We start from the raw sequence: 24103 nt of genomic DNA, 5'->3' as shown, positions 1-24103 counted from the left end.
ACAGCCTACAGATAAGTCAGAGGGCTTATAATACTAAAATCGTGTTTCGATACCCATAGTTGGCAGGACACAGATAGCCCATTATGTATCTTTAGTCTTAAAAACAAATAAAAAATGAGTATTAATTGTGCACATTAGTGTTCAGTTTAATAAAGAACAGTAATAATTTTTATCAACAATTATGACTTGAAACATGAACAACAGTAATGCGTTTGTGTGTTTTTCTTATAGCAAAACCACTCAGGCTATCTGCTGAGTCCACAATAGCAATATATAAAAGTGTGTGTGTGTCTTTTTTTTTTTTTTATATAGCAAAGCCACATCTGGCTACCTGCTGTGTCTACTGAGAGGACTTAAACCCCTGATTTTAGCGTTGTAAATCCTCAGACTTGCCGCTGCTCTAGCGGAGGCCGATAAACAAAGGAAAATAAAAGAAACACAATTATAACATAACTAGTGATGTATAAAAACAAGAAATAAATAAATAAGTACAAACAATAACATATAAATCATAAAATATAATAAGCTTATACAGTAAATCTAGGCAATACATATAAATCACTAACATAGAGAAATTAACAACATAAGTAACAATTGAATACATTAAATCGGAACAGTTCAAACCATAAACAAACAACAACAAAGTGCACAGTGAATTTAAACCGTACTGGAAAATCACAAACCTGAAAAACCCTATGTAAGCAGTAAACTTTAATAACAAATCTTAGTGAAGAAGACATTTCTTAAGTATAAGTGAATAGCATAAACAATAAGGGTACACAATAAACATCATAAACATTTGTTGCAATACTTAAGCAACAAAAGTTCATGCTAAAACTAAGTAAAAAGAGGTGTTTTTGAAATCACAAACATAAGTAAACAGTGTGTAAGCAACAAAAGTTCATGCTAAAACTAAGTAAAAAGAGGTGTTTTTGAAATCACAAACATAAGTAAACAGTGTGTAAGCAACAAAAGTTCATGCTAAAACTAAGTAAAAAGAGGTGTTTTTGAAATCACAAACATAAGTAAACAGTGTGTAAGCAACAAAAGTTAACGGTAAGCCTAAACAAAATGGGTGTTTCTTAAATTCAAACCAACGACGAAACGACACATGTCAATATTTACGACGCAAATACCAAAAAACATGGCAAAACATTATAATCCAATACGCCTAATATTTGCGATAAAATTTCTATCTAAAATGTTATTGCTGTATTTTAGATAAAATTTTGTCTTTCATCATCTATCAGAGCTCACGAGTTTTTGGAATTGAAAAGACCTTCTTGACAATGGATTGTAAAAGATAAATCCGAGACGCTTATTTTACCTCATATGAAATTAGAAATGTAAAACAACATTACAAATAATGTGAAAAAATCTGCAAACAAAATTCTGTTTACACCAAATATTAGACCTAACAAATAAATATAAACAGTAATTTTATGTAATACCCATTAATAACACTATGTAACAAATTTTTTACTTTTTCTTGTTCATGGGCAGAAAGTGTTGTTTCTCAATTGCTTATGCCTAAAGTAAATGAAAAAGTCCTATTTTTCTCTTCAAACTTTGCTTCTGTGACCTGGGATCGTATAACTAAAATATGATGGGAGACAATATTTGGGGGCTGATACGTAAAAGTGATTTGCATTACAGTCGCAAATCTCGAAAAACTACTCACTTCTAAACATTTTTGTTCACTTTTGTATAACTTTAGTATAAATACATGTAAATTTTGATCCATATGTTGTCTTATTCAGACCTTGTGCAACTGAAAATGTGCACATTTGCTTGTTTTTACATAGAAAATAGGTTACTTTCTAAATTTCATTATCCATGTCACAAAAGCAAAGTTTGAAGGGAATAATGGCCATTTTCTGTACTTTTACAACACAAGCAATTAAAAAATAACACCTACTATCCAGGAACAAAATTTGTGTTACACAGTGTAATTAATATAAGACAATAAAAACTTACTGAACAACAACTATAAATATTAGCTAACGTGAAAAATATTTGAGCAAAAAAGTTTGCCATTAGTTTGTTATTTACACACAATATGCATGTAACTGATTTTGCGATGATTTATTTCAGGAACACCTAGCACTGGATGTAAACTCTACGATGAAGCGATGCTCTCAGAATATTAAGTCCAACCGTCAGAGAGATCAAGATATAATCAGCACATACCTGAGAAACAAGATTTTGAAAGTTGTCACAATTGTTGTAAGTATAATAGTAATCTGTAACACAGCCTACGTTATCTTAATCTTAAAACATGGACTTTACGTGACCTTAGTCCTATTGTTTGTTTGGAATTAAGCAACAATGGGCTAGCAGTGCTCTGTCCACCATGGATGGATATCAAAACCCTGTTTATAGAGGTGTGAGTCTGTAAACATTCCGCTGTGCCTCTAGGGATGGCCACGTTGGTCTTATAACAGTAACGTTAAACATAATTTGCATGACCTCGATCGTGACAATGTAGAAGTGGCATGAAAACCCGCGTTACACATAACTTTGACCTTACAAAAGCAGTACGAAATACGCAGTTTATCTAGCTTTAAGCTTATATAGTTAATAAGAAAATATACAAACACATGGCCTTGATTTTTTTAAAAGACACTTCGGATTTCAGATTGTACTTAACTTTGACCTTATATTAAAAACATGGCAACACACTTCACATGACATTTACAAGTGCATATCGAAGAAGTTGAATCTTACCGAATCTGATATATTTATTTTATTAGCTCTAAAAAACCTTTATATTTATGATATTAGCAACAAAAACAGTTTCCATACCGTTTCTGATATTTTTCTGTAATTGCAAACCTCACAAGAAACAAACAATTTTTCTATGTTATTAAAAGTTCGTGTGTTTATTTAGAATTAAATACAAAGCTACACAATGGACTATCTGTGCTCTGCTCACCACGGGTATAGAAACCCTGTTTAAAACGGTGTGAAACCGAAAACATACTGCTCTGCCACTAGGGGGCGTTTTAAGAGTTAGTGTAGTGTTTATAGTGGTTAAAACGTATTTGTTTTGTTTGTTGGTTTTTGAATTTCGCACAAAGCTACTCGAGAGCTATCTGTGCTAGCCGTCCCTAATTTAGCAGTTTAAGACTGGAGGGAAGGCAGCTAGTCATCACCATCCACCGACAACGCTTGGGCTACTCTTTTACCAACGAATAGTGGGATTGACAGTCACATTATAACGCCCCCACGGCTGGGAGGGCGAGCATGTTTGGCGCGACCGGGATTCGAACCCGCAACCCTCGGATTACGAGTCGAACGCCTTAACACGCTTGGCCATGCCGGGCCTGGTTAAAACGTAACGTATGAGCATTGTTGATCACTTTATCGCAAATAAAAGCCTATAATTATTTAACGATATTTTTACATTTAAACAAGAGTAAAATCGTATTTTTACAGTGAATTGTCGTACAGTTTAAAGAGACTGAAACCTAACATATATTTACAACATAAATAACAGTTCATGTTAAAATTTGCACTGTCTTATATCTGTACTAGTGAAAACCTGACTTGCTTACAGTTTTATAGCAGTCTTCTGACACCAGTAAAGTCTGTCTTGTTTACAGATCAGTATCGTTTTATTTTCTAGAGGTAAATGTTCATTTTGCTTGTTATAATACAACGTCTTGTTCAACAACACTTTACCCAGTTACTCCAGTAAAACTGGTACCAACAGGTGTGTTTGTTTGTTTTTGAATTTCGCGCAAAGCTACACGAGGGGTATCTGCGCTAGCCGTCCCTAATTTAGCAGTGTAAGACTAGAGGGAAGGCAGCTAGTCATTACCACCCACCGCCAACTCTTGGCTTGGGCTACTATTTTACCAACGAATGGTGGAATTGACCGTAACCTTATAACGCTCGCACGGCTGAAAGGACGAGCATGTTTGGTGCGACGGGGATTCGAACCCGCAACCCTCAAATTATAAGTCTAGCGCCTTAACCCACCTAACCATGCTGGGCCGTACCAACTAGTAACTGAGAGCTAACTTGCTAAAGCAGTTGAAACTTGTTTGTGGTTAAGCACAAAGCTACACGAATGATTATTACTTTTGATCTGCCCATTGCGGGTATCCAAACCCAATTTTTACCACTAAAGTACTGAGGATGAGGCGATATGTGAGTTTAAGCAACAGTAATACACGAGTTTTGTGGACGTTGATTAGTTTAATAGTTAACCTTTTGTTTAAAAATTCAGGTTATGGACGTGTTGTTGGAAAATATGTTAAAAAAACCTGATATTTGTATAGTTTCGAATCCAGTGATAATAATCCACTTTCCTTCAAGAGAAACTATGAATGGGCATTTCTTCTTCACATCTATATCAAATTTTAATAAAAACGTTTAATTATTTATAATAGTACTATAAAGTAATGTATTAATATTATAGATTTCGTTTGGACTTTCGCTTTGTCAGTTTTTTTTTTGGGATGTAGGTTTTGGTTTTGATATTTCATAATGTCTTTTGATGCAGAGACCACCATTTGTTTTGGAGACTGAAAGCCACAAACAACAGAAAGTATATAGAGGATTAGTATTCGACCTCCTGAACGAGCTAAGCAAAAGGTTTAAATTCCAGTAAGTAAAAATAATTTCTCCGTTACGCGAATAATGAAACTGATCATATTTCTGTTTTATAGATACATAATCCAGAGAACTTCCGTTAATTTTGAAGATAACATTTCAAAAATTTATAGTTAGGAGTCTGCGTATAAATTATCTGTAGTATATTCTATATCAATATTATGAACATGAGAATATTTATAAGCACTGACCTACACAATGGGTTATCTGTGTTGTGACAATCACGACTGTCTAAAACCGGTTTTTAGCGCTATGGACCTTAAGACCTATGACCTATGAGTCTCTGGAATCTCAGTTTTTTTTGTACCAAGTAACAGAATTACCTATTCACTTTTATAACGGAACTATTACTGAAAGTGTGGAGCGTGTTTAACGACAACACGCCTCGAACTTAGGACCTTTAGATTCGGGAACGCAACAAGTTAATCATTAGACCACGCCCCATAAAGAAAGAAAACAATATCAGTCAATATACGAAACCAACGACATGGAAGATAGACAACGACAATATCGGTCGATATACGGAACTAACGATATGGAAGATAGACAACGACAATATCGGTCGATATACGGAACTAACGACATGGAAGATAGACAACGACAATATTGGTCGATATACGGAACCAACGACATGGAAGATAGACAACGACAATATTGGTCGATATACGGAACCAACGACATGGAAGATAGACAACGACAATATTGGTCGATATACGGAACCAACGACATGGAAGATAGACAACGACAATATTGGTCGATATACGAAACCAACGACATGGAAGATAGACAACGTATATAATCTCTTGACACTGACAAAAGTAAGAAAACTAAGCAGCAAACAGGCGTGTGACACGATCTGACAACGAGTTTAAGTTAGTTGACTTAAGAATATTTGGAGGATTTGAAAATTACTGACTCATTTACTTTCCTGAAGATCAAAACTATAACACGTCCTTTATGAGTCACGGGACGTCTATACACTACAGTTTATTAACTGTTAAAAGTAAGTTCAATCAGGAAACTCCCACACGTTAGTTTTCGAGACAACTAGGTTTGGTTTGTTTTTAATTTCGCGCAAAGATACTCGAGGGCTATCTGCGCTAGCTGTCTCTATAGCAGTGTAAGACTAAAGGGAAGGCAGCTAGTCATTACCACCCACCGCCAACTCTTGGGCTACTCTTTTACCAACCATCACATTATAACGTGCCCACGGCTGAAAGTGCGAGCATGTTTTGTGTGACGGGGATTCAAACTCGCGACCCTCGGATTACAAGTAGAGTGTCTTAACCACGTGACCATGTCGGCCCACGAGACAACTTCATGACAAGTTTTAGTTTGTTAGTTGATAAATTTTAAACTGAAATTCATCATTTTCAAGTCTCCATACTAACTTATACTAAGCTCTACCCACTGGGAGTATATTCAGTACATATCAATAAAGCCACATTATCAGTAATTATCATTATCATTAAATAGTCGTCAATCTTTTAAACTTCTGCTATCACCTTTAGCTTTCAATTGAGATACGAACAATTCAACCTGCGATTCAGAAGGGAAGCTTGAAGTATCACGATAGTCAGAAGTGGGACGAGCAGAAAGGAACTCTTTGAAAGTAGCTACAGACATAATATTGTACTCGGCTTGCTGTACAATATCTATTAAGGAGGTTCTGAACAGTTTCTGAATACCTCTGTGTGTTACTTGAAGACTTCCATACTTCTTGTAGTTGACCATTAAACTCGTGATCCGCTGACGGATTCCAGTCACCTTAGCGCAGTCCCAGCGCTAAAACATTGCGAGAAATGCCTTATTTTTAGCCAACAAAAGTGCTCGAAACATTTTACTTCAAGTTTTAAAAAAAAACGGACTTTTTTTTTTTTAAATGTCCCCTACTGGCTCGTAAGGGGCCTGTTAAAATACAATGTGGAGTTTCCAGGCCATAATTGCAATAACATTCGAACGGCTCTGTACGTGTATCAGCTGTTAATGGAATCACGTAATAGAAAAACAAAACACATTTCATGGCACAGTGTAATAAATCGAACGACGTAGTGAGTTACACAGTGATTTCTCATTAACCTACAAACTGCATGTTTTAATGTTCTAGTAAATGTTTGTTGCGTTCATGTACACAGGTGATAAGGTTTGAATTATATGACAGGCATGGCTCAAATACTTAATGAACAGCAATAAACACTTATCAACGTCTTTGGTTAATACGGTATAATGTTCCTACAATAATTATTAAAAGTTTATATTTATTTAGGCTTAAGAACCCAGTTGTAAAATTCATCATCTAAGATGGTCTGTGCAAGAAAAAGGATACAAATTAATAGAAACCATAATTATCACCTTGAGTTATCATCTATTTAAGGTTTTTATTTTAAATTATTATTAATTTTTTATTAAATCCCTAATTATGAAAGCAATGTTAGATAACACCGCACAACAAAGTTTTTGCTTCTTGAACACTGTTCGGTGTTCCTTATAGATTTTTGGCTGCTGATCACAAAAATCACATTCAGATTTGCCCATCACTTACCGTTTCATCGAAATCTTCAGTTTTGTCATGTGTTTTTTTTATATTTGTGTCTAAAAAATTTCGTTTCTGTAAGAGACCTATGAACAATGTTTTGTGCAGTCTGGGCATGAAATCAGGCCAGGTTGGAAGCTGTTCTGTGGAAGTATGCGGCCCGAGCATGCCTGGGCAGGCCGGAGCCAGCTTGACACTGTCTCAGCAGGCTATAAAAGTGGCTTGCATACACTGATGCTGCTCATTGGATTAATATAGACCTTATACTGTGTACGTATTGTTTCAGAATATAGCATTGCCTGAGTAGCACTGTAACAAGTAAGTTAGATGTTATAGACGTTTTACAGGACGATTGGTGTCAGTCAATGTCGTTACAGCCGTGATACATTCTGCTATATTTGTGGCGAGTATACGCTTGTTCATCAGAGACGCTCAATGACTGCTCTTGTGAAGAAAGTATATCATCTGTACTTCGGCTGTAAAATTGGTGATCAAGACCAGGAATGGGCGCCTCACATTTGTTGTGCGGCATGTGCTGTCTGTCTGAGAGCTTGGCTCAGAGGCACTCGAAAGACAATGCCGTTTGCTGTCCCGATGATATGGCGAGAACAGAAAGACCATGTGACGGACTGTTACTTCTGTTTGACTAATGTGTCTGGTTTCACTGCCAAAAACAAGAAGTCAATTGAATACCATAATCTGCCTTCAGCAATGAGACCCGTGTTACATGACGACAGTCTTCCAATTCCGAAACCACCAGAAGAATGGACCTTAGACAAACCAGATGAATAAACTGCAATGCAGGGAACTGGCAGTGACATTGATACAGATTTTAAACCGTGCTCCTCAGGCGATCCACATCTCATAACACAGTCAGAATTAAACGATCTGGTCAGAGATTTGGGTCTGTTAAACGCAAAAGCCGAATTGCTGGGTTCGAGACTGTAGGAATGGCGTTTGCTGTCAGCAGGTACGAAAATTCCTGTTTTTCAAAGCCGCCAAAATGATATAACAAATTCTTTGCACAAGTTGACAGTCTCTGTTTCTGTGTTGACATCGAAGGACTGTTCTTTGCTTTGGGTTGTGGCCATGACCCGCAAGAGTGGCATCTCTTTATTGATTCATCAATGTTAAGCCTCAAAGCTGTTCTGTTACACAATGACAACGTTCACCCTTCAATACTTGTTGGCTATACAGCACACATGAAAGAAACCTACAAGAACATGGAAATGTTGCTGAAGTACATTCAATACAGCAAGTACAATTAGAATATCTGTGGAGATCTGAAAGTCGTTGCTCTGTTACTGGGACTGTAGCTCGGCTATACAAAGTACTGTTGTTTCATCTGTGAATGGGACAGTCGTGCCAAAGAGTCACATTATTCTAGACAGAGCTGGCCACTCCGTAAAACGTTAGTTCCAGAACAGAAAAATGTGGCGCATGAACCGCTTGTCGACCCGGCAAAGATTTTTTTGCCTCCTCTTTACATAAAATTGGGACTTATGAAGAATTTCGTGAAAGCAATGAACAAAGAAAGCAAAGGTTTTCATTATTTAAGACAGATGTTCCCAAGAATAACTGAGGCCAAAATCAAAGAGGACATTTTTGTTGGCCCTCAGATCAGACATGTTATGAGTGACAAGCGGTTCGAAGATCTGTTAGATGGGCCGGAAAAGATTGCCTGGAAAGCCTTCAAAGACGTTGTTGAGAATTTTCTTGGCAATTACAGAGCCCCACATTATATTCAGCTGGTAGACAAACTTCTCAAAGCATACAAAACAACGAAGTGCAACTTGTCACTCAAGATTCATTTCCTCCGCTTGGACTTCTTCCCCGCAAATCTCGGTGCTGTCAGTGACGAACACGATGAAAGGTTTTCACCAGGATATTGCTACAATGAAAAAACGATATCAAGGCAACCGGAATCCGTCAATGCTTGCTGACTACTGTTGGACACTGCAACGTGATGCACCGGACATTGAATACAAACGAAAATCAGGAGCAAAACACTTTTAATTATGTTGAACGTAATAGCGTATTAGAAACATCAACGCAATTAAATACGTTATTTTTCAGAGTTCCTACGTGATGAAGCAAAACCAAAACTATATCTGTGCATACCCACCAGGCACTTGTTACAATCAGCAAAAACTTTTCAGGAAGAATAACTTTTTTAAAACAATTGTTGTGCAGTGTTATATTCGTCTGTAGTTTACGTATCTTCTTTTCTCCAACACTTCCAACATCTTTGTCTTTATGGAAACACGGAAACGTATAAGCACAATAGCACAATTTAAGCCTAACGTTATTTATGGTTTTAATGTTACAACCGCATAACATACAATTTTTTTTAGTGAGTTATTAACCTGATTTTGATCATGGTCGAGTATAACCTGTAATCAGAAAATTCACTTCTTCAGTTTTAATTTGTCTGAAAACCTTTTTCATAATCAGCTCGCAAATACAAAAAAAACATTGTTTTATCTGAAAGTCATAAAAATAAGGTTAATTTATTCTTGAATAATTTTGATAAGAAACACATTTTCAGTTATCAAACTGAAGAACCTGGAGATGGAAGCTTTGGAGCAAAGTTAAGTAATGGTTCCTGGAACGGTATGATTGGAATGGTTGAGCGAAAGGTAATATGTCCAATATCATTAACTGAATAGTCTGAGAATAGAAACTTTGAAGCAACGTTAAATAATTATTAATGGAAAAGAATTATTGTAAAGGTTAAGATATTTAAGATCGTGAACTTGCTTTAAATATTTCAAAATTTTAAAATAACATTGTAATCTTTGTGTCGTTTGTATTTGATTTCATAGAATGATTTTTACTGAGGATCAAAATTTTAAAGCCAATGTAGAGTTTTAAGTCCATAGTTTCCACTAATGGCTCTGCACATATATCAGCTCTTAATGGAAACATATAATAAAAAAAATAATTCATGGAGCAGGGTAATAAATTGTAAGTTATATTGATTCCTCATTGACCTGTAAACAATATGTTTCAGTGATCCAGTCAAAATTCCTTACGTTCGTGTATACAGGTGCTAAGGTTTAAATTATATGACACATAATTACAGGAATATCTCAGAGACTTAATAAGCAGGTATGATTGGAAATATTAAGACCTTTAAGATCACCAAACTGTTTTACAGATTTTTGAAAATAGTTTTTTATACCTTTGTATCTTTTGCATCTGATTTCATAGACTGACTATCTAGAATAAGGTTGAATCAGGTAGTTATTTTAACTTATTTAATAATTACAAAGTTGAAAAGCTGTCCATTGTTGGCCTAAGAAATTGCTGAAACGGAAAAATTCTTATCAGATCCGATAATGATATGTTTGAGTGTCGATTCTTACAAATTGACGAGTATGTTTTGATGACAAGTGATTATCATCCTCTCAGATTCAACGACATCTTCTAAACACGAAAAACCATCACATTCAAACCTGATGTTGATTCTCTTTGAGTTACACTTTTACACTCCCTGTACTTGTTTTTATGTTTGCCAACAACTGATATTAGAATAGATCGTCATTTTATTACTAAGAGCTGCGTGAGATTTCTGAGCCAGTTTTTTCTTTCTGCCATTCAGGCATCGTTTCAAATTGGTGCAGTCATAGGATCTAGGCTGACACTGACCGATACTGAACGCTGTTCGTCTCAAACCACAGCTGGATATTGCACACAGCACATCATGACGCTTTAACACTCTTAAAGAGGTAAATAATTTCCCATAAAATTTCATCAATGCAAACAGTGCAGTAATCTCCAGAATGTCACAGTTCGATAATGATCTTGTGAGGTATCTCAGCAATCACCAGAATGTCACAGTTCGATAATGATCTTGTGAGGTACCTCATCTATGACTGGTGGATCATAGTTCACCGTTGGAACGACTCAATCTAATTCATCAAACTTTTCTCCAAGTTACTGTCAAAACAGGCTTTTCAGTGCAGATAAGCCACGTGGTAACTGAAGAACTGTATTCACTCATTTTCAATTTTCAAGACATTTTTAGAACTGACACTTTACACTTATGGGTGTGATGAGCTGTTTATAGGCCTCAGTCTGAATGGAAAATTTATCTGAAGGATAGGGATCTCTATGTAAAATGTTGAAGTGAACTTTCATTGTAGTACCGAGTGATGGGTTTTTTCACAATACGAATTAGAACTTGCACGGACCAAGGAGTCAAACGGACTCATATTTTAGTTTAGCACTTTTAGAGATCTTTTATTTCTTCGGCAAATTATCTACAGTAAATTTCAATCTGCACTAGTTGTCTCTAATTTAGAAGTGTATGTATGATCAGAGGGAATACAGCTAGTCATCATCACCCTCTGTCAACTCTTGGGATACTCTTTTACCAACGAATAGTGGGATCAACCGCACATTATAAAACCCCCACGGATGAAAGTGCGAGTATGGTGCGACGAGGATTTGAACCCGCATCCCTTAGATTATGAGTGGAGTATCCTAACCATCTGGCCATGTCGAGCCCATTTCAGTGTGAATTTGTGAGCTTTATCATTTATACCACTGATACTTCATCCGGTGACCATTCCCCTAATAAGGTCAACGACTTCCTCATTCCACTAATGCTGCTGTCTATAACCACACAAGGTCTAAAAGTCAATCAGTTCATTTCCTTGTAACTATTTATTCTTTTGGTTGGTCATTGAAGCCGCTGTTTTCATAAACCCCATGCAACAGGCGCCGTAGGAATCACGCGTGTTAAAAATAAAAAACTAGAAACCTTAAAAACTGATCAAACTATCTTATCAGCACGTCAATTGAATGTAAAAATACTAAAAATAAAAGTGTTTTTTTTTATCAGCTTCTCCTATAAAGCTAACATTTCCAGTTCCTAGTAGATTATAAATTATGTCGTTTCTAGTCTCTTCGAAAGAAAAATATTAGAAAGGAGCAATTCATTTCATCACAATATATCCAAATTAGTCATCACCTTATTTCTGGTTGACCCACTTACTTTCTTCAGACACGTTTGACTGCTTGCTGTGTTCACCGCGGGGAACGAACCCTGAATTTTAGCGTTTTAAGTCCAGTGGTTGTTGTTAACTGAAACAAACATATCTGAATACAATGTATTTAGTACTTCTTTACACTGTTAACACTTCTATCAATCTTTGTCCTCAGGAAGTCCACATAGCAGCTGGATCACTGACAATAACACGTGACCGGGAAGATGCCGTCGACTTTACTTTTCCATTTTATGAAGAACCCACCAAGATTTTGCTGCCACAGCCCGAAGAAGAGAGCAAACTGTGGGCAGTGGCTAAGCCGTTTCATTGGCAGGTGAATGAGAAATCGTAGTAAAGAAATATAGAAAATAAAATATATTTTATCAAACTTGTAATTCAGAGTTTCTGTCTGAGTGTTCTCGTGTTCCAGAAATCATTTACTAAGAAGTCGTTTGGTGATAATTAAAGATCATAATCGTTTTCGTGTTTCTGAGTTGGCAAATCTATTTTAAAATCGTAAATTTTAAACGTTATGTTCATAAATCAATCTTTGTTCTAGTTTTAATGCTTTTGATTTAAATAAAAACTTTTTTTATTTTTCAAAAGTAGGTGTGGCTAGCAACAGTGGTAGCATTGTTCTTCATCAGCGCTATTATCCATTTTCTGAATTATCAAGCAGTGCAATTACAAATAAAACCACAAGATGGCAGCACGTACGAATTTCGATGGTGGTACAGACAATTTTGGTATCTTTTTGGGGCAATAGTTCAACAAGGTAATCAAACTAGGGTGAAAAAAATCTCAAAGGCTGATCTTATTTTAATTTGCGGTTTATTTTAAAATTACCTGAACGTTATCGTATACATTTTCAAACGTAAGCTGTTCTTTATTTTTAATATAATTTATTTTTCGCTCAAATATGTGTCTTATTGTCTATTTTTCGTGCTCTTGACTCAATAACTTTAGTTTAAAACTGACTTGTTTGAATATTTTATATTAGAAAGGTCATTTGATACAATATAAAGAGTTCAGAAATGCTAGAAGGTGGAATCGATTTCAACTGATCTAAAAAGAAATACTTTATTTATTAATAAAGCAAAAAAAAAGTAATATAAGAATAATATTTTACGTAAATATTAATCTCCTGTACTGTTGATTATAACAAGCAGGAGGATATACGACACATTTATTCAACGGTACAAAACTGGTTATTGCTTGTTGGTGGTTGTTTGCCATTGTTTTGTTCCACACTTACAATGGAGCTTTAGTAGCTTTCCTGTCTGTACCGAAACGAATGAAGACAATAGACTCTTTAGCAGAACTGGTTGAACAGAATAAGGTCCAATGGACGTTTCTGAAAAACTCAGCACATCAAGACCTCTTCTCTAAGGTATTTAAATTAATAAATAATTGAAGCTTTTATTATGGAAGAAATAAAAATGACATATTTTACCTGATTAATCTTAGCCCTAAAAATAAAATAGAATCTATGGTTCCGTTTTCTCGATCGTTCTTATTTTTATAGACTTCATATTTGATGAGTTATGGAAGCCTGTACATGTACCTAATCTTGTAATTTCTTCGTTTTTAAAGATATAAAATTACATTTCTCTCTTTCTCTTTTTTCGATTAGATAACCAGTTAGACTACATCTAATTGCGTACTTTTACTGATATTTGTTTGTCATTTTTATTGCGTCCATTTGTTGAAAAGAAGTTACATTCTAATGCATTTTATAGAAGGCGTTATTTAAGAACACAGACTTGAAGTTTCTGTTATTTTCATAAGCCTAATTTAAATAACGTTTGTTAACTTACGTAGACCCACTTTTGAAAATTGGTAAGTGGTATTAACAAGTATTATTTTATTTATTATATATGTTGTAGTTTTAAAAAAATCCCGTTTATTTGTTGTTAAACGCATAGTGACATAATAGGTTATTCGCGCTCTTCCCACTGCTGGTATCGAAACCCTATTTTTCCTTAGAAGCGTCAAACTCCCTGTTGAGTCACCAGGAAACGCGCTGAGAGATTAGAAAGAAAAATATATATTTTACCATGAACTATCGTCTGTTTTTCTGCAAGCAAAATAAATAATTTGTGGACGATATTAAACAAAAGGAAGTTTTGAATACAAATTAAACACTACAATTTTCCGCGAAATTCTTCACAATACTAACAAAAATATTAGCCGGACAATGGACTAGCTGTGCTCACCAGAGTTATCGAAACTCGAAATTGTTGTTGTTGTTATTAAGCACAGAGCTACACAAAGGACCACCTGTGATCTGCCCACCATGAGTATCGAAACCTGGTTTCTAGCAATATACGTTTGCAGACACACTACTGTACCACTGGTGGACCAAAACCAGATAATTTGCAGTATAAGACTCCAGATTTACCATTTACCGCTGAACTATTTGGAGGATGGGGGAGTTTTCTTGTGTAGCTGGGAAGTATGAGTTTAATAAATTAATGCATTTAAAATAAGTTATTTTTGGCAGTTCTTTGTGCCACGTATGTTCTTTGAAAAGCAAGGAGCAAAATTAATCCTTTGGTGTGTGTGTTTTCTTATAATTAAATCACATCGGGCTATCTGCTGAGTTCACCGAAGGGAATTGAAGTCCTGATTTTAGTGTTATAAATCAGTATACTTACCGCTCTACTAGCGGGGAGCTAATCCTTTAGTAATTTGATTACTAGTTTGAGTATTATAACAGTTGTTGTTATTCGTAACCACAAATCTACACAATAGGCTATCTGTGCCCTGCCCACCACGGGTATTACTGATTTGAGCTTTATAAATGACATTACAAAATATACCCTTATGCAGCAATAAATAAAATCAGTACTGAAGACCGCTAATGACTCAGAGACTATTGTCCCTTGTTGGTACAGTGGTAAGTCTACGGATTTACAACGCTAAAATCAGGAGTTCGATTCCCCTCGGTGGACTCATCAGATAGCCCAATGTGGCTTTGCTATAAGAAAACACAAAGAGTATTATTCTTTCAGATCGCATATCATTAAAACGGTTTATGTTTTCGTTGATATAAATCTACCAATATTTATATGTAATGTCGTTCACAGACATCAAACAATGTCGTATACCGAAAAATAGGTGAAGAAGTAAAGACACTGGTGGCTTCGTCAGAAGATGGACTTAATCTCGTTCTCACTGGTCAATACGCCTTCATCAAAGAGAAATCTTATCTGGACGTAAAAATGTCTGAAGATTACAAAAACACAAATTCCTGCAGAATGCATTTAGCTAAAGAAGAATTCTTTAAGGTTGGCTTTGGGATAGCGTTACAGAAAAACTCTCCTTACCTAAGAATCTTCAACATGGAGTAAGTAACATGTTACACTGTTTCAATTTTTTGTTGTTTGTTTGTTTTCGGAAAATATAGGTATATGAAAGAACTAGATTATGTTTAGTTTATTAATGGATGTATACCTTATCAACTAGTAAATTAATGTGTGTATAGTGAATCCAAAATATATTCAGTTTGTGCTAGAGATGAGCAGGTAATAAATTGGTAAGTGGATTGATGCATATACCTATGATATATATATATACAGTAAATCAAAAGTATGTACAATATGTACTTAAAACATACAAGTAATAAACTGGTAAGTAAATGTATGTATATATAGAATATTAATACCCAACAGTAAAGTAAGATATAACACATCAAAAAGAAGGACTACGTTAAAAACAGTTAATACAAGCCTCTGATCAATCATAATTTGTTATAAACAAACAAAATCAAAATCGTTGCTCTAATATATCCCACATTATATCTTGTGCTCTAGGGATCATGTCCATTACTGCAGCGTTTTTTTGTGTGTATTTTTGAGGGGATGGCTCTTTTTCGTTTATATATATATATTTGTACTTTACACATATAAGTAATAAACTGGTAAGTAAGTGAATTTGTATACATATATAAATTTAGTACATTTAATGTGTGTTTAATTTGTGCTTGAGTCGTGCGGCTAAAAATCTGAAACTGAATAAATGTACATCTCAATAATTAGTCCAAAGTGTGCACAAACTGCGCACGATGCGTGTAAGTCATAAACTTATATATGGCTGAGAAATTTTCATACTACCTAAGAATAAGGCCTCGCGTTCAACTTGTTTGGAAAACTTCAAAGAGTCTTATGCGTGTATATGCTTAAAATTTTGTCGAATGAACAGAAATTTTGTGTAGGAAATTATATTCTCGCTGAATTTACGTTTTTTACTAATAGTCATTTTGTAATTTTTTTTCAAATTATACAATATACTATTTAAATTATTACAGTTTACATTTCTGGTAAATACACCCGAAAAGAGAATTTTAACGCAAAGCCGCTTTATCTATGCTCTGGCCATTTGGGCCCCGGCACGGCCAGGTGGTTACGGTGCTCGACTCGTCATCTATGGGTCGGGAGTTCGAATCCCGTCACACCAAACATGCTCGCCCTTTCAGCCGTGGGACCGTTATAATTTGACCGTCAATGCCATTATTCATTAGTAAAAAAGAAACCCAAGAGTTGGCGGTGGGTGGTGATGACTAGCTGCCTTTCCTCTAGTCTTACACTGCTAAATTAGGGACGGCTAGCGCAGATAGCCCTCGAGTAGTTTTGCTCGAAATTCAAAAAACAAACAAACAATCTGGCCATCTCGACTTTTAACCTTATAAGCCCTAAATTTAAGGCTTAGATCACTTCAGCTAATTTCAGTTATTTGGGATTTTTACTGTAAATAATCCTGTTTATGTGATTCAGAATAATGAAGATGATTCAGACAGGGATAATGGAGAAGTGGAGACAGCGCTATTGGCCCAAACAAGGTATTTGTGAAGAAGATGGACACAAGCGGAGAATAGCTTTGGATGATCTTCAAGGAATATTTTTCTTTTTCGCAGTTGGAGTGGCCACGTCTACTATAGTGTTTTTCATCGAGCGCCTGTCTCATGTACGAAAACCGTAACAACTCCAAAAAAAAGAGAATTGCAGACCCTTGTCGGGCAGACAGGACGAACGATCAGTAGACTTCTCATGTAATGTTAAGATAGTTTACTAGACGGAGATGCTAACAGTAAATTTTTTGTGTGAAACGAAATCTATAGTTTTTAGATTAGCATTACAAAATATATCATAGGGAGTTTTATGATGCACGAATATTGATATTTACGTTAAAACTACAAATAAATCTCAACAATGCAACCAGTAGAGGTCTCTCCTCTTTGAGTTATTTCTAGACGATTTCGTTTAGTGACGAGTTTAAGAATGACGTACTGAAGAATTTAAGAATGAGGTACAGCGGTAAGTTTACGGATTTACAATACTAATTCAGGGGTTCGACTCCTCTAAAGAGGTGGAGTCAGCATATAGCCTGATGTGACTTTGCTATTATAAAATACATACACCTGGGTCACGATAAGCGACGAACTGCTAGGATAATGCTGTGTTAGCTGTACTTAGCCCTAACTTCCGGTGTTCCCCTGTTGTAAAACGTTTGTAATATGAAACCTGCGGATCTGTTTTAAAAAGAGTAATACGTATCCCATAATTTTCCAGCTATATATGTGTTACATACTTGTGTTTCCAAACTTGAATTTTAACGATCAGTATCCATAGGGTTGGAACTTAAGCGGCACAAATAAATCATTATGGACATGGAGTAAGACAATGATTATGATTCATTGTAAGGTGTGTGTTTTGTAGCTAATTCTTAGAGATGGTGTTGAATAAAAATCTCTGTTGTTACTGTTGTTTCGCTTTTCAACATTTCAATATCACAAAAAATTAGTCGATTTATTTCCAGAAACATTTTCACAGATTAATGTTCTTTTTATTAATCAAGTACTGACATTTCTTCATAGAAAATTTAATAAGTAGTTGCTTTGGTTTGTTTGTTTGTTGTTTTCTTCGGAAAATGGATTTGATAAGAGAATGAATTATTTAATCATAAAATATTGATAATTTTATAAAGACGTAAAACAGCAGTTTATTATCAATAAACAACTTTCAGTAAAATAAATAAACTGTTATCAAATAAAGAAACAAACTGTTATCAAATAAACAAATAAACTGTTATCAAATAAACAAATTGTTATCAAATAAACAAACTGTTATCAAATAAAGAAACAAACTGTTATCAAATAAACAAACTGTTATCAAATAACCTGTTATCAAATAAACAAATTGTTATCAAATAAACAAACTGTTATCAAATAAACAAACTGTTATCAAATAAACAAACAAACTTATCAAATAAACAAACTGTTATCAAATAAACAAATAAACTGTTATCAAATAAACAAATAAACTACTATCGAATAAACAAACAAACTGCTATCGAATAAACAAACAAACTGCTATCCTCGCTATAAAAAGTGATTGCCAGTCAAATGACAAAATAACAAATTGTTACCTTCCAGGTAGAATAAATGTTTGTATATTTTCTTATAGCGAAGCCACATCGAGCTATCTGCTGTGTCTACCGAAGGTAATCGAATCCGAAGACCTATCGCTGTCCCAGCGGGAGACGTTAGAATAAATAAACTGCAACATTTCTCGGCCGCTATCCAAAAGGGCAGAGTTTATGAGTAACACGTAGTATAATTTTTTAGGACGGTTATTATTGTGCTATAGGAATTTTAATTTTTTAAGGACAGAGAATGCTAGGTAATGTTCAGCAGAAATATTTTTAGGGTGGTTTCATTTATCCACGTTTTACTTCAAACATTAAGGATAACTGTCTACCCACAACTGGCGCAGACAATGAAAGACAAACAATTAATATGTTGTTTGTATAAGCACTCAGTTGTGCAGCCTTAATTAATTTTGTATATATAAATATATAAATATTCAGATATTTGTCTGATAGATGGAATATCCCCAATTCTTTCGGGTGATATTACCATGGGCAATCTCTGTTATGAACTTTGGATTACGACAAGGACTGTGCGATGAAGTTATATTTTAAAAAAAAAGTTTTTCATATACTAAGGTTATTCTATGTTATATTAATAATCAATAAAAGGCCTAAATTCATTTGAACAAGTAGCATGTTTTAATATAATCCTAAAATAAATGATTATCAGTAAGTTTCCGTTCACCTATATTTTGAGCTATAATTGGAATTCAGTTTCATTAATATTTTATTTGTTGTTAAGTGCAAAACTACACAATGTATCAGAACCAAAGCTTTAATTAATAGTACCGGGAGAAATATTTTCATAAAACACTAAAACTGTCTTGAACATGATTCCGTCAGGATACGTTTTCTTCAAATTAACAAGTTTTAATAACGTTTGAGGAATGTAAGTGCTAACTATCTCATTCTCTCGTAGTGTGTGTTTTTCTTATAACAAAGCCACTATCTGCTGAGTCTACCGAGAGGAATCGAACCCACCATATTAGGGTTACAAATCTGTAGACTTAGCGCTGTACCAGCGGGGAATACTCTCGGAGTATACGTTTCGTATCAACAAAATAGTTCTCTTTTGTTAACTCTAGTCGAAGTCGTATTAAACTGTTTCATGTTTTAGGTAGAGTACATAAGCCTTACTTTTCCTTACATGTGGAAATTCTCCAAGATTTTCAGACGGATGTTCTAATATACTTGTGATCGGATTATTCGTTTAATCGGCTGCACGAAACACCAGTGATAAGAACACAGTTCTGACTTTTTCAACTAGATTCATTTCTGGAGAACTATGGAGTATCATCACTGTTTCCAACTGTTTTTATAAACTGTTAACATTCTACTTCTCGTGACCTGCGCGATTTTCATCGTTATTCTCTCAAGTCAGTTACATTTAATTGTGCTTTTTGTTTGTTTGTTTTGGAATTTCGCACAAAGCAACTCGAGGGCTATCTGTGCTAGCCGTCCCTAATTTAGCAGTGTAAGACTAGAGGGAAGGCAGCTAGTCATCACCACCCACCGCCAACTCTTTGGCTACTCTTTTACCAACGAAAAGTGGGATTGGTCCGTCACATTATAACGCACCCACGGCTGAAAGGGCGAGCATGTTTTGGCGCGACTGGGATGCGAACCCGCGACCCTCAGATTACGAAGCGCACGCCTTAACGCGCTAGGCCATGTTAGGCCTTTGTTTGTTTTGATATTCGCGCAAAGCTACTCAAGGGCTATCTGCGCTAGCCGTCCCTAATTTAGCAGTGTAAGACTAGAGGGAAGGCAGCTAGTCATCACCACCCACCGCCAACTCTTGGGCCACTCATTTACCAACGAATAGTGGAATTGACCGTACATTATAACGGCCTCATCACGGCTGAAAAATCGAGCATGTTTGATGCAACCGGGATTCGAACCTCCGACCCTCAGATTGCGAGTCGAACGCCTTAACTCACCTGGTCATGCCGGGCCTTAATTTTTCTATTAAACTATATGTTCGGCCGTGCATGGCCAAGCGTGTTTAGGCGTTCAAAATGTATAATAAAATCCAATATTTTATGTGGATTAGCTTTATATTTTAAACACTTTTTTGTTGAATTAACTGGTCCCTTGATAGGATGGCAGTAAGTCTGCAGGCTTGCCATGCTAAAATCTGCAGTTTGATTCCCAGCTGTGCACAGAACAGATAGCCAAATGTGACTTTAATCTAAAATTTAAAAAAACTGACTGTGAAAAAACCCGCTTGACATACATGCAACACATGTATTTTACGTGTATTACACATTAATTTAAATTAATTAATTGTGAAATGATGATGAAATACTTCATAAAACAATTATTTTATGTTGATTAACATTGATTGAAAACTATTTATGAGTGAAATGGCTACAAAAAACACTATAAATACTTGTGTGAAATATATATGATGTGGATACCCATTAGTTTAAAAGTATTTTTTGTGGAATGACAGTGAAAAACGTTTGAAGTACATGAAAAAACAATTACGTCACGTGGAATAACCGTTAATATAAGGGTATTTCCTTGTGGAATAACAGTAAAGAAATAATTAATCAAAATATCCACTAAAACAGTTATTTTTAGGATAAATTCTAGCAACTTTAATGGCGAATTACAACGAGGTTAATAAAAGACACCACGAATTAATTTAACCCTTTCATCGGGTCATTGTATTTCACAGTCAGTCCCCAATCAGTATCGTTTCTCCACCAAGAAACACTGCAAGTTAGCAGTATGTTTCGCTGCATTATGCATCTTGATATATAAGACACACCTACATTGCATACGTTGACATTATGGCGTCAATACCTCACCTAAAGTATGGTAAAAACACAGATAAAGCACCACAGCTAGCTGCTATCTCTGTGTGTAGGTGCCTCTCGTCGTGTGCTGACTGGTGGACAAGCTGAAGAAATGTTTTTGCTTATGTTTCCCACTCATGCTCCCAGATGACAGCACATTTGATATCTGGTTGTCGGTTCAGGCTCGTGGAGGGATATTGCTTTTCTCTATGGTGCACAATATGTAGGAATAAACTGCACACAGAAATCAACTACAGAAAATAATTACACAACTTCACTTACACAGTCAACACCTTTACTTACTTATGTAGCAGCAGTTTGCTCACAACCACACAGTAAACAAATACCTCATCCAAATAAACAAACACAATCACAGTTGAAAAGAACCGCTAAAAAAGCACTCTAAAACTACAAATCAAATACATGTTCAATTGACAAATATTTATTATCTGGATATACCAAAAGTACCAGAAACATTACTTACAAATAACAACCTTATAGTAGAAGCAGTCAAAACATGTTTATCCATTTCAACAGAGAACAGCAAAGCCCTCTATTTAAATAAAACAGTATCTCTCTACTCATCGAAATAGCTAAACAATATTTCACACCTGTAGTTTCTTACATAATTCATACATTCATAAGTTCCCTTCCCACCTAATAACTCAAGACACAATACAACAATATCCAGGTTATTGTACTGATGAAGTAATCTATAAATATATCTTACAATATCACCTAGATTAACATATTAAAAGTGTATTTATAGGTATTCAAGTGAAATGCACATTTGATAAACTAATCTAGTAAAAAGCGATGTTTTCTCAGTGAACTGTAAACGCACTCAGAAACATATTTAAACTTTCATTCATTAGGCTATTAAACGCATACTTTAGGCACAAAAAACTACATTTTTGTAACTTACAAGTTCATTAAAGCTCGATATAAATTGCACGTTGTATTAATTGCAAAACTAATCGTTTTCTCCGTGAAAAGAAATTGACTGTTAAAATCGTGCATAAAGTTTTATGGAAACACTATATGGTTATGATATAAAATAAAGTTGAAGTGTTACGCTTCCATGTTGGAAGCTTCAGTTTTCTCTTATCATGTTGTGCTTAAAGTAACATCTGTGTTCAGAGTGGACAGTACCGACAGGCACCGGTGAGTAAACATAAAGTGCAACCTCGGGACGTACACCACTTCTACAGATACCCTACACGTTGTTCTCCATTATACCTGGTACAGATTGACAGCTCATTCAAAACATTTGTTGCTATAGCGACCCACGTGGAATAACAAAATGAATAACACTAATCACGATCTTTTCTGTTTTATAATTCTTGTTGTTTTTTACAGATTTTTAATCTTTACGTTTTGTTTTTATATATTTTTACTCTTTAAGTTTTTTTCTTGCACATTTCAACTCTTTACGCGTTTTTGCACATTTCTACTCTTTACGTGTTGTTTTTACACATTTTTACTCTTTACGTGTTTTTTATACAGTTCTACTCTTTACGTGTTTTTTACACAGTTCTACTCTTTACGTGTTTTTACACATTTTTACTTTTTACGTGTTTTTTACACATTTCTAATATGTACGTGTTTTTACACATTTTTACTCTTTACGTGTTTTTTACACAGTTCTACTCTTTACGTGTTTTTACACAGTTCTACTCTACGTGTTTTTACACATTTCTAATATGTACGTGATTTTACACAGTTCTACTCTTTACGTGTTTTTTACACAGTTTTACTCTTTACGTGTTTTTTACACAGTTCTACTCTTTACGTGTTTTTACACATTTCTATTATGTACGTGTTTTTACACAGTTTTACTCTTTACGTGTTTTTACACAGTTCTACTCTTTACGTGTTTTTTACACAGTTCTACTCTTTACGTGTTTTTACACATTTCTAATATGTACGTGTTTTTACACAGTTTTACTCTTTACGTGTTTTACATTTCTAATCTGTACGTGTTTTTTACACAGTTCTACTCTTTACGTGTTTTTTACACAGTTTTACTCTTTACGTGTTTTTTACACAGTTCTACTCTTTACGTGTTTTTTACACAGTTCTACTCTTTACGTGTTTTTTACACAGTTCTACTCTTTACGTGTTTTTACAGATTTCTAATATGTACGTGATTTTACACATTTTTACTCTTTACGTGTTTTTTACACAGTTCTACTCTTTACGTGTTTTTACACATTTCTATTATGTACGTGTTTTTCACAGTTTTACTCTTTACGTGTTTTTACACATTTCTACTCTTTACGTGTTTTTTACACAGTTCTACTCTTTACGTGTTTTTTACACAGTTTTACTCTTTACGTGTTTTTACACATTTCTACTCTGTACGTGTTTTTTACACAGTTCTACTCTTTACGTGTTTTTTACACAGTTCTACTCTTTACGTGTTTTTTACACAGTTATACTCTTTACGTGTTTTTACACAGTTTTACTCTTTACGTGTTTTTTTTTCTGATAAATCATTTTAAAAGTTTCTTCTGCATTTTTTAATGTTTAGTACTCTTTAGAAAACACTATGAGGGAAGAAAAACGTAATTCAGAATCTTTAAAACACTGAATGTAGGTTGGAAGACCTCTTTTAGACTGCGTAATATTTAGTATAATAATGGCGTGTTATATTTAATTTGTATTTTACTGATAACAGTGCACGTCGAATATAGAATGTGTTTGTCTGTTTATTTGAAAGA

General features: G+C 34.9%; 1 protein-coding gene across 1 annotated transcript in view; it reads left to right on the top strand.

Annotated features, from left to right (window-relative positions):
* The window catches only part of LOC143258116 (putative glutamate receptor), a 36673-nt gene extending 18800 nt beyond the window's left edge, over nucleotides 1–17873 (top strand). Inside the window, exons 5-12 of the mRNA XM_076517132.1 lie at nucleotides 2095–2226; nucleotides 4511–4614; nucleotides 9702–9792; nucleotides 12323–12481; nucleotides 12757–12922; nucleotides 13317–13537; nucleotides 15237–15496; nucleotides 16923–17873. Of these exons, the coding sequence (XP_076373247.1) occupies nucleotides 2095–2226; nucleotides 4511–4614; nucleotides 9702–9792; nucleotides 12323–12481; nucleotides 12757–12922; nucleotides 13317–13537; nucleotides 15237–15496; nucleotides 16923–17127 (1338 nt within the window). The 3' untranslated portion in view covers nucleotides 17128–17873. The remainder of the gene's footprint in view (nucleotides 1–2094; nucleotides 2227–4510; nucleotides 4615–9701; nucleotides 9793–12322; nucleotides 12482–12756; nucleotides 12923–13316; nucleotides 13538–15236; nucleotides 15497–16922) is intronic.
* Nucleotides 17874–24103: the final 6230 nt, after the last annotated feature.

Source organism: Tachypleus tridentatus, chromosome 7 (genome assembly GCF_004210375.1).
Source record: "Tachypleus tridentatus isolate NWPU-2018 chromosome 7, ASM421037v1, whole genome shotgun sequence".
Taxonomy (NCBI): domain Eukaryota; kingdom Metazoa; phylum Arthropoda; class Merostomata; order Xiphosura; family Limulidae; genus Tachypleus; species Tachypleus tridentatus.
Note: the sequence above shows the minus strand (reverse complement) of the source record. Positions and strands in the feature narration are given on the sequence as shown.